Genomic DNA, 15241 nt, shown 5'->3' with positions numbered 1-15241 from the left:
GTTCTAGATTCATCTCTCTCCATCCGTCTTTTATCTCCGCCGTCCGTTCGGTGAGTACTGATCCTTTTATCGTTCTCCTACTGTCTGACCCTAGTCTTAGTTCCTAACTTTATATCCCTATCTTTACGCTCTGAATATTTTAAATTGTATGTTACTTTACTTTTAATTTTAGTGTATTTTATTTATATTATAATAATTTTTTTTTTTTTTTTTTTTTTTTTTTTTTTTTTTTTACTCTCTCCTATTGTCAACTTCTTCCCAATTTGTCTTTAATGTAATATTTATTAATAATGAAAACAATTTTAATTTTAATATTTCCATTTTCTTACTCAAAATATAGAGTCAAGAAAAATATTTTTCTCACAAATATATAATTTTGAGAATTCATGATAATTCACCCCTCTTGTCAATAATTAAGCCAAAAAATCTTATACCAAATTAAAAGTAAAAATATTGGAAATATGAAAGAAAAAAAAAAAAAAAAAAAAAACAGGTCTACAGCAATGCAAGTATTTAATACCGAAAAGGATAACCCAAAATTACACTTGCATTACCGTATAGCAGCAATCTACACTCACCATACCATCATTCTGTTTTACCTTCCTTCTATTCACCATTCTGGTTTATCTTCCTTCTCGTCTTCTGTGGATCGCCTGGTAAATTGCTGTTGACCTAAAACCCCCCCTGATTTGAGGTTTTAGGCAGGATTAATCTGTAAATATACTCATTTTGTTTTCTATTAAATAATTGTATAATAAAATGTAGAATAATCCCAAAAATAATTATATACTATTAAAATTAAACTCTATCATACTACATAGTTATATATCTAAAAAAAAAATATGCTGACAGATGTGTGTAAATCCATAATTTTTTTTTTTTTTTTCACACGTCTTTTACTCGGAGCCCAGTCGTGTTATGTGTGACACAATAATTTGTGCATTCATGTTTTCTGTCTGTGTTCAGACTCCTTTTCCAAAAGTCCTTTCCTTGAAGGCACAAATAGTTCTCTATTGACTTTGGTAATTGGAAAAGTTTGACATTTTCTTTGAAATGTATTGAACACATTCCTTTACAGATTGTGTATTTGCACAATTCCTGTAAGGTAATTGGTTTAGACTCTAAACCACCTAAATATTCCATTTTTACCTCACTTCTGCCCCAAACTGTTGAAATTATTGGGTATAGTGTCTTATTTTGGAGACCCTCGAAGGCTTCTCCAAAGTATTGGCCATTGGCTAAAAAGCTCAGTGTGCCTTTATCCATATCCAGTATCACTTTAATAGTCTCGAACTTTATTTTGAACTTTTCAAAAGATTTTCGTTCTCTACCATTTTGTTTTTTCGGGTACGTGTCAATGATTGAATCATGAAGCGTCATGCCCCTGTTTATGTCAAAGCCCCAAGAATTGCTATCTAGTCCTAATAGACTTTGATAACCCATGCATTGTAGGGTTGCATCAGACGTTGCTATTCCAACGTATGCATGTGTCCCCCTCTGTTCACTAGGCCATGTTATTTCCCATACATGGAGACCTTTTGTGAACCCAACTTTACCTCTTATGCAATCAGTATTGTTTCTTGCATAAGTTCGATGGGCTGTGAGACCATTAGTTTCTACAAATATGTTTTCAGAACAGTCTTCCTTATTCCAGGAATGTCTTATCTGTTCTTCCGGAGATACTGTTGGTCTTTCCAACAAAATTTTTAATCTTTGTGGTATCTCATAATTTTCGTGTCTTTTCGGTCTTTCCATATTTGTAATTTGAGGCGTTACACTATGTTTTCGTCCTCTTCGTTTGTTTAAATGTTTCTTGGCATACATTTTACGTAGTGTCAAAAGTATTTGTTGACTACTACAAACAGGATTTAAATTCTTATTTTTATTTCTATATATATTTACCTCAATTTCCTAGGCTATAGGCCTGTTCGTATCTCATTTGCTCTGTCTGCAAAAAGAAATGAGTAAAATATATTCTTAATACATTGCTGTTTTTTTTTTTTTTTTTTTTTTTTTTTTTTTTTTTTTTTCGTAATAATATGTCCTTTGTAATTGATGACATTTCTCTTTTTTTCATTTGAGCATTTCATAAAACTTCTTTTTTTTTTTTTTTTTTTTTGTGAGCATTTTGCCCTTAGTAATTCCCTTTTATTTTGACCTTGGTTTCAACCTTTTTGTCTCTACTGTTTCCCTTAACGATGTTTGTCTTCTAAAATTTCCGAAAATTAAGTATTATTCGATTTCACATAATAATATTTTTTTTAATATAATTAACAATTCGTATACTCAATAACTACCATTCTGGGTCACTACTCCCTTGTTATTTCATTCAAATCACAGTCATTCTAGGTAGTGTTCCCTTGTCCAATAATTCACTATCCATTCAAACATAAAAAATCGTAAAAAAAAAATTCAGTTTATCGACAATGTTCAATTTTACTATTGTCGAACGGTAAATACGATCTCATTTAACATTTCCCATGGGATACTGATTGTAACGAGGGAAACTTTTATCCGCTCTAGGTCAATATTTCATTTCTTCTATTTTCATTTGAAAGGCCCTTCTTTCAAATAATGTGGGGTCTCTTCCGATTTAATTAATCAAAGTTTTACTCTTTCGCGTTATTTATGGGAGGTATGTTTCCTCTTCCCCTTTTAATTCTTTTATAGTGCTCATCTATTTGACATTATTACGTGCAGACATTTTTGACAATCTTTGACAAGACATTTACTTATCCTGGATTTCCAGCTCTTCGGTTCATTCAAATGCTTTTTTGTTGTTATTGGCGAACGCATTATGTTATAATTAGCTGTAGGTTGTCGCTCTGTATCAACTTTTTCTACCACCGAATTCTGACTGGTGGTCTTCTAGTTTGTGTTTTTATAATTGTCTTATTTTCTGATATCCCCTGGATATCGCTTTCATTTGTTATTCCTGTTGAGGTTTGAAATATATCTGGTTCCATATATTCTTCTTCTAATTTTTGAATTGCTGGTAAATTCGCTTGTGGATTTAATTCACGCATGAGCATGATTTCTCCATTATGTTCTAAATTTGGATTGGCGAAAATATCTTTCATCCTTTTAAGCATCTCAGCGTCTGAATTCGGTTCCCGTGGGTCGATCAATGGCCCTAAATGGGTAATCTTTTGTCCTCTCAACGGTATCTTTGGAGGTGATGAACGAGGTTTTTTCAGAATTGAAACCTTTGGATTCCTTTGTTTAAAAGGTTTCGACTTCCTTTCCTTGGAATATGAAGAGACGTACTTTTTGTTTTGTGGGCAAGAAATCTGCCCTTTAAAGCAACAAATAAAAAGTACTATCAACGTTGCCAACATAATTATTGCTCCAGTCCCTATACTAGCTATAGTCCAGCCTGATGAAAGTGGAGAATAAATTAAATTTTCTAGGAAGGGTCTTTGCTTTTTGAGAACTTCAACATCGATTCCTAAATCAAAAAGCTTCTTTCGATCATAGAATGAAACTTTAGAGAAATTTCCACTCAATGTTGGGATCAAATGCATTGTACTTTCTTCCCACGTAAAATTCATTATTTTGTAGTTCATTGTGTTTACTAATGCTTTGTTATCCGATACTGTAGTATCTGAATACCAAATTTTTGTGTTATTTGTTTGAATCCTCATGTTTGGGGTTAGCCTCATTCGACCTGTACCCCTAACAATCAATTTTGTTTTATTTTCTCCATGGAAAATATTTACTTCAACTTCTTGTGGGGTTACATACTCCCAAACATTTGACTCCTCGGTTTCAAACCAAGCGTCGTGATTGACTCTCAGAAGTTTAATCTTACAATTTTCTGTTGAATTTCTGAATCTGAGATTCAATAGGCACTCGTTTTCTGAAGTTAAATTTTCCTCCTTCAGTTTTAATTCACAAATTCTAAAATTCATGTATATTTTGCAGTTTTCGTATTGAGTTTCCGTTAATAGGAATCCCCAATAGCTATCAATTTCCTCAATTATTATATTCCGATCCAAATTAATGGTCATGATAATAGTTCCATTTATTTGTGGAATAAAACTTCCCTTAAATGCTTTGAATTTCCTCTTTGAAACTAACGGTATCTTCAGGTCAATTGACAACATTTGGTTGTTCTCCGTTTTAAAGGATACATCCGTTATTCTCAAAATCTCTGACAATATTCCGCTATTTTGTCTTCTTGGAAATTCGAGGCCCCCTTTGATCTTACTTTCAGCCTCTTTTAATATTTGCAACAAAATTGCTGGCTCTAGTAATTGAATAAACCATGTTATACTATTGTCTTTATTAAGCAAGACTTGTAGTATAATATTCTGTTGTTTATTTAAGTCATTTATTAAAGATTGAATTCTAAATCCAATTTCAATTAATTCCGACTCAAGTTGTAGTGCCTTTTTATATGTACTAGCGAAACTTAAGTCGTCTTGGACCAGTTTCCCTAATGTGTTGAACGTATTCATCACGTTTTTCATCTTATCATCTATATGCAACATTGAGCTGTCTACAAATTTGTACATAGCATCAATTGTCGCAGTTTGATGATCTAGTGATAAGACCAAGGATTCCTCGTTCCTTCTTAATTTGTCCAGATTTATATCCACCCGAATTCTATCATCAGAATCCATACCTCCAATGGCTGTTATAAAACCACGAGTTCTTCGGGATGGAAAAAATTCTTTTATGAACTTATTCATATCCATGCTTTTGTTGAATGCCATTTCTAAATCACTCAGCATGACATTACAATGTGTATTTTTTATTATTTTTTGTAATAATACACAAGTATAATTATAATCTGCCTTAGATTTTAATAAGGCCTTCCCTCCTTCTTCTAATCCTAATACCGGGAATCTTACCTTCAACACGTATGTGCCCATTCTTATCAACGGCTCGTGTTGTTCCTCTAAAATGAATCCACCATTCGTTAACCTGAATAGGTTAACGAGAAGAAAAATGCTCCTGTAATCGAGGAGAAAAGAAAATATTTTGATATTGGCTGATTTTTTTTTTTTTTTTTTTTTTTTTTTTTTTTTTTTTTTTTTTTTTTTTTTTTTTTTTTTTCTTTTTTTTTTTTTTTTTTTTCTGTTTGCAAAAAGCCTGACCAATTCTGGTCAGGGATCATAGGCCATTAGACGTAGACATTTATTCATTGAGAGACATTTTTATGTAATAGACTTAAATATTATGTACGTAATAATAATTTTTTTTTTTTTTTTTTTTGATAATATACTAATATTTTTGTAAAACTTTCTTTGTTAATCTTTATGTTAACAAATGTAATATCACATCCTTTATTGATTAATAATTCGTCTTTCGTTGTGGGTTTTACCCCCCCTTTTTTTTTTTTTTTTTTTTTTTTTTTTTTTTTTTTTTTTTTTTTTTTTTTTTTTTTTTTTTTTTTGTGTTTGTTATTTCCACTTCGTTCGCAAAAATCAGTAGGGCTGACGATCAGTCGCCGAGCTGTACCGTGATGAATCACAATCCGGACGGTACCAATATCCGGACACCTTCATCAATACTTCTCAATTAGATGGTAATTTATGCAATTTATGAGATGCAATGTTATACAGGAGCTTTTTTTTATATGTGAAAGATCGTTCAAACATCATAAATACCATAGTAAGCCGTGAGATAAAATTTAGATAAATCGAAACATAAACGCACTGTCAAACGGCGTCCTTTTCCTGTTTGCACTGTCCGGATTTACAACCAAAATGTTGATGTGTTTTAAATCCGGACACCCCAAAAATAAAACGAAGAGGTAGTGAACTTTGAGTGTTTTTATGCTTCATTCAATGTTTTTTTTTTTTTTTTTTTTTTTTTTTTTTTTCATTTCATTCTTTTAATTATGGTATTTTCTTAGGCGATTATTGTGGATCTTCTCTAGTTTGTTGCCGTTTTTGATTACCGTGGTTTGCTCACTGGGCAAATCTACGATTTCATAAGGGCCTCTCCAATAGCTCTGGAGTTTCTGCCCTACTCCCATGGGGTTGGCATGTACTAAGACCAGATCTCCCCACATAGGTTGCCAATCGTTTGCTTTTCTGTCATAGAGCTCTTTGCGCTTTTCTTTTGACAGAATTAGGTTTTCTTTAGCTTTTGAGTGAATGTTTTTGAACACAGACCTCATCTCTTTTGAGTAGCTTTCGTAATTTAGACCATTTTCCCTTTGGTTATATATGGATGCTGGTAATCTAGCTAATCGTCCATATACAAGTTCGAACGGAGAGTACTTTGTCGAAGAGTTAATCGTCGTGTTGTACTCGAACGTAAAGTATGGCAGATGTTGGTCCCATACATGTGGGTTGCCTACTACGTACTGACGCAGGTATGTTTTTAATTCACGATTTGATCTCTCAACTAAATTGGCTTGAGGATGATACGCGCTTGTGTTGATTTTCTTTATTTTCAAAATTTTACAAATATGTTTGAACACCTCACTCATAAAATTTGAACCTTGATCTGATACTAATTCAGCAGGTGTTCCAAATTTACAAATGTAATGTTCTATAAATGTCCTGGCGACTGTTTCTGATTCTTGATTCTCCATTGGTGCTACTACCAAGAATCTGGTTAGGTCGTCTTGCATGACAAGTCCATATTTATTACCAAAATCGGATTCTGGTAAGACAACTATGTCTATAAAAACCTTCTCAAATGGTTCTGATGACGTAGTTGTTATCTTCATTGGGATTTTGTTATGGCTCCAAATCTTGTTCTTCTGACATGAGTCACATTGTTTTACATAATTCTCAATGTCTCTTCTCATGTTAGGCCATACAAAAAGTGTGCCTATTCGTTGATGCATTCGTTTTGCTCCTACGTGTCCACCAAGAGGCGCATCGTGGAATTCATGCAAAACTGTTTGAATTTCGTCCTTGTTTACTATAGTTCGTTCACTGTCTGCGTTGTATAAAATGATGTTGGTATCCAATTTCCACGCAATATATTTTACTATTTGTAAAATCTGATATTGCTTTATCTTTCTAAACGAGATCATGTGAATTGTCTTTGCGTTTAGAATGAAATCCGGGCAGTTATTGAAATATGTTAACATTAAATCAATAAAATTGTCAAAATTCATTAGGGAGTTGTTCTTCCCTTCGAGTAATATTCCTGCTACCTTATTTGAAGGATGTGTCAAAAGGTTATCTTTGACCCAATCTTTGATACCGTGAGGGTAATCATATAAAGATGTTAACTCATTGAAAGCAGTTTTGCTATTTAGGATGACAAATCTTGCGTCGCATGATTTTTCATCTTTAATAGTTTTTGTAATAACCACTTTTGATTCATCAATCAATTCCTGTTTCAGAGCGATTTTGAAGTCCTCCGCTGATAGATATGTTGCGTCTTTTAAGGCGTCATTTGTGTCGTTTAAGGTAACTTTTTCGTTGTCCGAAATGTCAGAGTTTAATATCTTGGAGATTTCATCTTCAGGGACATCATCGGAATTCTCATCATCATTTATGAGTAAATCCTGTTGTCGTTTTTGTTGACGAGTCAACACAGCGACCGTATTTTCGTTAGTGTCGTTGGCCTTTTCAACATTTTCATGTTGAAGTCTTGACAAAAAGTCGGCTACTATATTTTCTCGTCCTTGTTTATATCGTATGTCCATTTCCAGACCTTGCAATTTCAATCTCAACCTAGTTAAGGTGTGAGATGTTTCTTTCAGATTCCACAGAGAAACTAAAGGTCTGTGATCTGTATAAACGATGAATTTTTGATTATATATATAGTGCTTGAATCGATTTACTGCCCAAACAATGGCAAGTAATTCCTTCTCGATTACGTGATACCTTATTTCGGCCCCTACTAAGCCTCTACTAGCGTAGGCTATGGGTCGATTTGGTGTTTTTTCATTTGAGAGGACTGCTCCAATTGCGTAGTCACTCGCATCCGTAGTTAACACAAAGGTATCGTTATACTTTGGTCTTACCAAAAGAGTATCCGATGTTAGAAAATTTCTCAATTTCTCAAATGCACTTTGGCATTCGTCTGACCATTTGAAACGAACATTTTTCTTTAATAAATCATTCAAAGGTTTTCGAGTTTCCGCTATTTTTGGGATGAATTTTCCATAAAAATTCACTGTTCCCAAGAATGAGCGCACTCCTTTTACTGTCTTTGGAACTGGCATATCCCTTACAGCTTCAATATTATCTTTCATAGGACGTATACCGTGTTCGTCAATAGTGTGTCCTAAATAATTTATCTTTGTTTTTAATATTTGACATTTTGAGGGTTCCACTTTCAAGTTATGTCTTCTCAGAGCTCTCAACACTCTGATCAGATTTTCGTTGTGTTCTTTTATGCTTCTTCCGTATATTAAAATGTCGTCAAGATAGACCCGAGCCCTTATGTCTGGCAATTCATATAGCACTGAGTTCATTAATTTTTGAAAAGTTGATGGGCTATTTCTTAGTCCCATGGGCATTCTCGTATATTCATAATGTCCATTCGGGGTTGAGAATGCTGTTTTCGCCGCATCTCTTGGATCAATCGGAACTTGATAAAATCCTGATTTCAAATCCAATGTAGAAAAATATTTACTATCCCCTATAGTATCTAACATCTCATCTATTAGGGGAATGGGGTAAACAAATGGTTTAGTAACCAAATTGAGAGCTCTAAAGTCTACTACAATTCTGTACTTTTTGTTCCCTTCCGCATCTAAATCCTTCTTAGGTATGCACAAAACTGGTGCATTCCATGGACTTTTGCTAGGCCTTATTATGCCTTGGCGATGCATTTCGTCTATTTCTTCATTAATTTGTTTTTTTGTAGATTCTGGGAATCTATACTGCCTCTTATTTATAGGGACATTGGTTGTTGTCTCTATCTCGTGCATTGCTGCATCTGTGATAGTCAACTTATCCCCTTTTAGGCAGAATATATCACTATATTCTGCCATTATATTTTTCATTTCAAAAAATGTATTTTTTTCGAGATGTTGGAGTTTCAGGCTATCCAAAACCTTTTTCACTCTTTCTCCTCCTCTTGCTTGTGTAATTCCTTTGTTCTCCAATAAGCTATAATCTTGATTGGAATCCAAATCTTCCATTTTAAATTCGTTATCGGGTTCTGTAATTGGTTCCTCTTCGTTCGCGGAAGATATTTCGAAGTAATCTTCATCTCCATTGTCGGCAGAGCCTATTTCAGGTTTTAAACTATTAAAGTAGCTTGAATTATTTTCTCCATGATCATCTGAACTTTCTAAATATTCACTGGTGTAATCATCTTCGAAGTATTCATCTTCAGATTCACTGTTAGATAATATAGCTTCATCCTGATAATTTGCTATGAATATTTGTTCGGGTTTTCTAGAATTATTATTGGTAATCTTCGATACTTTAATATCAACCTTGTCTTTATCTTCAATTGATTTCTTTGGAATGTTCAATTTGAAGATAACATATTTAAAGTTACCTCCAATCGAATCAATATGGCTTTTCATGAATTTTGCTCCAAGTATTGCTGGAATTGATAATTCGTCAATCACGTAGAATTTTGTCGGGATTACATGTTCTAATATCTTTAGGTTTATCCAAGTAGAGCCAATGGAATTCAATGCTTCACTATTGGTCACTCCCTTGATTTCTGATCTGTCGGATTTATCTATATATACAGCACCGACTTTTCTAGCTCTTCTTAATGATATTATATTTGGTTGAGCACCTGTATCTAGTAGATAATCAGTATACTCATTCGATCTTTCGAGTGTATTTAGTATTAGACTAAACCTCTGATCGTGGGTCTCTTTTATTGGAAACTTAATTTCTGTTGTTTTATTTATAGTCTCTTTGTTTTTTAGTTTTTGTGTTCTTGGTTTTGATGATGTAAAAAGGCAGCTTTTAAATTGGGATTCCGTCAACCTTTGGTTTATTGAATCCCTCCTTTTTAGTTTTTTGACCCATCTCTTCTGTAATCCCTGTTATTACCATATTGGCCTTGGTGGTTCCTAGGTTGGTTTCCCTGAAAGGGTCTTCCTTCGTAGGAATTTCTACCATTGTTTCTGTTGTTATTATTGGTATCATTGTTTCGGTCATTATTCCTATAATTTGAATTATGACCGTTTTGATAATTACCGCGGTTATCATTTCTGTTAAAGCCATTATTTTGGCCATTTCCTCGGTAATCGTTATTCTGTGGTCTAAAATCGGTATTGTTCCCCCGGAAACTATTACTGTTCCTGTAATTGGAATGGTTATTATCATTTCTTTGATAATTATTATTATTCCTGTTTCCGTGGTAATTACTACCATTATTTTGGTAGTTTGTATTATTACCATTATTTCTGTAATTATTGCTACTACCATTGTTTTGGTAGTTGTTCTGGTAACTTTGATTTTGATTATTTGCCTGAGGATTGTGTCCTCTGTTCTGGTTTCGGTAATTGTTATTATTGTTTCTTCTGAAGTTGTTATTTAAATAAGCAACTCCTTGAGTGTTATTGTTCATGTTGTTATAATTTTTTCTGTGAGGAGAATTTGGTGAGTTCTCCGGTTTCGTCCTTCTGTGGATATCCTGGAGTTCTTCTTCCTCCTCACATTCTTTTTGTAGCCATTCGAGCAAGTCCATAAAGGATTTATCTCGTTGAGACTTTCCTGCCGAAATCAAAGTGTGATTTCTCAGGCCCCCTAGGAAGTGTTTCCTTAGGTGTGTTGACACATATGAATCATTTCCCTCCTGTCCTAGGATATCTCTCACACTTTCGTAAATTTTTGTGGCTCGTGTTTTATACTCCTCAAATGATTCTGAATAACCCTGGTGTAGGGTTTCGATTTCTTTGAAGATTGCCCCGATGTTCTTTTCAGGCTGGAAAAGTTTTTCCATTTTTAATCTAACTTCGGGCCATTTCTCGGCCCTTATATCATTGAGCCGTTTGAGTGCATCCCCTCTGAGCTTTGTGTACACCACATTCAATAATGGGGTGTGACTAGCTGCTGCCGGGATGTCTGTTGCAAAATAATCAACTTGTAGTAGGAAGGGATCTAGTTCTTCCGCCTTTCCACTGAATATTGGAATGATCGCAGCTGCATCGATCATCATTTTTGTTGTTTCTGCTGGCATTTTGGTTTTTTTCTTCTTTAGTAATCTATTGAAGAAAAAACTATCTTTGTAATATTTATTTTTAAGCCTCTCTAAAGTTTCAATGAAACTTGTGTTATCGAAATCAAAATCCTCTGTATGGTTTTTATTTTCCGGATTTGTTTCGCTTTCCAGACTAATATGATCTGGAAATTTGAAGCGGCTTGAAGCGTCTTCTTGTAATATAAATGAAGACGATATCGGATAGTCCTCTCCTGATGCCTTTTCTCCCTCTCTATCTATCTGATTCTTGTCTTGTAGAAAGCTCTTTACTTCACCCGATATATTAAATGATGAAGTAAAGGGTAACGCTTCCCAAATTTGCGAATCCTCGAGGGATATCGAGTGGTTTAATCCTTGTGTAGGAATTACCACTTCGATATAATAGTCTGAGTTTCGTCTTTGCCTCTTATTTTCTTTTTCTGGGATTATCGAAGTTCCCTCTAATATTCTAATGGATTGCTCTACTTTGGTTTTTACAAACTCAAAGTCATCTGTGAGCTTGTTCCAATCTTTGTCCTTTAGTCTTTTATCATATTTAAGGACTAAAGATTCGAATTCTTCTAGGTGATCCCTCAGGAGTTCTTTTTTCGTTAGAATTCCTTGAAGTGATCTTGCCCTATTTTTGCTTTTGAGTAGATTTTTATATTCCCGTTCAACGTATTCCTTGATCTCCTCTAATCTGGTCATTTAATCCTGCTTCCAGCAGCATATTATTTGACCTTAAAAATAGAAAGGAGATATTTGTAGGGATACCGAGAGTTTTTTCCAATTTTAGATTGTTTGGGTCTTTTTGCTCTATTCTCCCCTTTTCATACTTATGGGATTAAGTAATTTTAATGTATTTGTGGTACTAAATTTAGTCCAGTATCGGCTGAACGTGCTAACTGCCTTCAATCGTGCATGTCTTTATATGTCTTGGTATTGGGTATAGAACCTTTTTGTTCTATGTGTAGTCTTTTCATACCACGGCTTTGTTTAAATTGTGTGCGACGTGCTTCGCTTCGTTCGAATTGTGTTCCCCTTGCGGCTCTGCGTGAATTGCTTAGTATGCAATTCTTAAGTCGTTTTGGTCGCTACTCCTGGAGTACCACTTGCATAGTGAGTGTTGCATGATGGGACTTTGCTCCGATGAGTATGTGTCAAATTTGTAATTTTATTGCTAATATTTTATTATCTTTTCTAGTGGAATTCCCCTATTATTATTATTTATAAACCCGTCGGGGCTCTAGACGAACTAAACAACACCAATAGTCTTGCAATTTCTTCTATCTGTTCTCAAATTATGCATTTGTGAAGAAACATTTCCCTTTAATATTTAAAGATAATTATATTATTTTTTTTTTTTTTTCTTTTTTTTTTTTCCCTCTAAGCGTAGTTCCTAATTATGCCTTGACCACTCTTTATTGCCGTTTGTGTTTCAACCGTGAAAATTAATTTTGGACTTTTATTTTTTCATTACTGGCTCAATGTGCCATTTGTTTGACGGTCAAGGTCTCGCGTAGCTACTAAGCTTTGCAATTATTGACGTAGGTCATGATGAAGCTTTAGTTTTCTTCTTCCCACTTTTGTTCGCAATAATCGCATACTCATATGCGTTCCGCGATTATTGCTGTATCGGAGACGTGATTAATCCTATACAATTGGCGATGCCTGTCATCAGTGGATTAATATTTGTGTCATCATCTATCTTGTCATCTTGTCACTTGTCATCTTTTGTAAAAGTTAAATTCATGTAATGATGTGAAATAACAAAAATTTGATCATGTATTAGTAAACTAAAAGAGAGAGAGAAAAAAAAAAAATGTTCCTGTTTCGAACCTTAGATCCTCTGATCTTTGGTTTCGCTGTTTACTTTGAGTCCAGTTGTGAGGAACTCGAATGAAAAGGTATTTTATTGATGTTATTTTATGTGATCAACTCACGTGTTTGACCCACTGTGAGTTGATATATTTTTAGGTTTCCATTCCAATTGGAAAATTTTCGATGGACTTGATTCACTGGTATGTGTGAAACCGTGTCAATCGACTAATAAAAATGCAATTATGCATTATTGATTGTCGTCATTCTTAATTTGTTTCGGTATGGGCAGTACGGGTCGGTACCCCTGGTTTTTTTTAGTTTGATTTGTTCATTAAATTAAAAAAAAATTCTGAGGTTATCTTAGTGGCGTGTGACTAGCCACGGATTAGAATGTAGTGTCGTAGTAGTGGAATATTCTGTGCCAGAAAGTGGAATATTCTGTGCCAGAATAGTGTGGTGAACAGTCCGCTATGGCGGTGAGGTTGGATGGGTAAGTAATTGTATTTTTCTGTGATTATGAACCAAGAATAGAATTAGGGTCTTCCAACTAGGGCCTTAAAGCGGGAGGTTAATTTATTTGTGCTGGTTACCACTTGGGTTGATCTTACCTTATTTTCATTTTTTTTGTAGGTTGAATCCTGTTGCTGGTTCCAGTGCCCTGTGAGCTGCTCCCTGTCCGTGGGATCTATTGCGATTGGATTTCGAAAACTTGAATTCGCGTAACACTGGTCAACAGTCGATCTCGGATTGTTATTATTGTTCCTCTAACACTTTCACTGTTTCTTCTTCTAATCCTTTTTATTTGTTCTTTTAGGTTTCGACCAACTTCGAGGAGGAGCCCTTAGAAATATTGGACTTGCACGTTTCGTGGCATTCACTTTCGTTGATTTGGGTCTGTTTTTCCGATACGTCAAAGTCACTTAAGCACGTAAGTTTTTTCTACTTTTTCACTACTGGCCCAGCCAGAAAACGGCGCACCTGAGCCTATCTTTTCAGGCTCTTTTGCGCTGTCACCAATGAAGCGGAATACGTACCGAGTGGTTAGACACTATTACTGCTGGATGTGATATGTCCTTTGATTAACTGCACTACATCTGCTCGATTTTAATTACTTTTTAATCTATCAGTTAAGTTGAAAAAATATTAAATCACTTAAACACTAAACCGAAACTTAAACAACGGGCATCACTTCTGCCTCGCGGAATAAAACTTAAGAGTTAACACCTAAACGAACCGCGGACTATCTATAACGACGTAGGCACCTGCCTCACGAGGGGTATCACTATAACGACCTCGGACTTCCTTGAAGTCCCCGCTTAAGTATTCGCCGCTACTCCGGTCACCCCGAATTTTCCCGCGGCGTCGTCTTCTCACGAGAGCGGGCCGCTCTTCCGTCTCTTTCCTCGCGAACGTGCCCGTGCACGGCTGATGCAATCGTTGTTGACTTTTTCGTAAATCCGCTCGGTTGCATGTTTTGATTAAACATCCGCGAATTGGAGTTTTTTGCTGTAAATATAAACTTAAAACATTCGAACTTGCGTTCGATTTAATAACTGAGGTATTGTTTTTGCCTCCATAATCAAAACAATACCTTCTTTGATTATGATCCACTTTTCATATTTTCATAACATGAGTGGTGGATGGAATTTCAAGTTTCAACACTTGCGATGTTGAAACAAATTGACAAGAGAAATGATTTCATCATCTTGTCCATGCATATTAATGACAAGTTTTTCCAAAGATGTTTTTCCATTTAGGATTTTTCTTAATCCTTCTTTGGAAGAGAATGGAAATTAATTGTAACCGCCTAAAATCAGGTCGGCTCACACATTGTTGAACTAACCATTTTGAGTAAGTTTACAGAAAATCGAAAAATTTTATCTAATGCACCCCTTAAAAATGTGTTTTTGGATGATCACTCTCTTAACTCAATTTTTACATTATGCAAGTGTTCTACAAAGTTCATGCACAGACTAACAAACGTAACAACAGTTCATTTAACATTCATTTCAAATTTTCAATCGAATAACAGTCATCGCGTGAAAACGTCGTCTGGGGCGCTGTCATGCAATATCATACATATTTTGTAGTTCCCCATTTGATACATGCAGTAACGCTGGCGCTGATGTCGAAATACATGACGCAACGCGAACACGACAGCAGATGGTGCTAGTGTTACCAACGTAAAGTACTGGAATCATCCAAACGATGATTTTATTGAAAATTTGTTCGACGTGTTATGTCTGTTAGTCTGTGGTTCAAGTATTGTCAAGTTTGCTATTTCTTAGTTTGGATCCATTAATTAATGTATAACTTTTTTTTTTTTTTTTCTAACACATGTTTC

General features: G+C 34.7%; 1 protein-coding gene and 1 long non-coding RNA gene across 5 annotated transcripts; one reads left to right on the top strand and one right to left on the bottom strand.

The window, feature by feature from the left end:
* Positions 1–468: 468 nt before the first annotated feature.
* On the bottom strand, positions 469–4926 carry LOC129722572 (protein gustavus-like). Its single transcript, XM_055676145.1, has 2 exons — positions 4857–4926; positions 469–1948 (listed from the first exon to the last, which is right to left on the bottom strand). Exon 2 carries the CDS (start codon positions 1822–1824, stop codon positions 886–888), a length of 939 nt encoding a protein of 312 aa, XP_055532120.1. The 5' UTR covers positions 1825–1948; positions 4857–4926; the 3' UTR covers positions 469–885.
* A 7964-nt stretch (positions 4927–12890) lies between these two features.
* On the top strand, positions 12891–14007 carry LOC129723877 (uncharacterized). Of its 4 annotated transcripts, XR_008727837.1 has the most exons (4): positions 12891–13387; positions 13528–13646; positions 13712–13825; positions 13894–14007. It is a non-coding gene; the product is annotated as an uncharacterized LOC129723877 (long non-coding RNA). The 4 variants fall into 4 exon arrangements; XR_008727835.1 differs by having other exon boundaries at positions 13528–13825; XR_008727836.1 differs by having other exon boundaries at positions 12894–12983; positions 13054–13387; positions 13528–14005.
* Positions 14008–15241: the final 1234 nt, after the last annotated feature.

This window comes from Wyeomyia smithii, chromosome 2, assembly GCF_029784165.1.
Source record: "Wyeomyia smithii strain HCP4-BCI-WySm-NY-G18 chromosome 2, ASM2978416v1, whole genome shotgun sequence".
In the NCBI taxonomy this organism is placed as follows: Eukaryota; Metazoa; Arthropoda; class Insecta; order Diptera; family Culicidae; genus Wyeomyia; species Wyeomyia smithii.
This window is presented reverse-complemented; position numbering and strand designations above follow the sequence as displayed.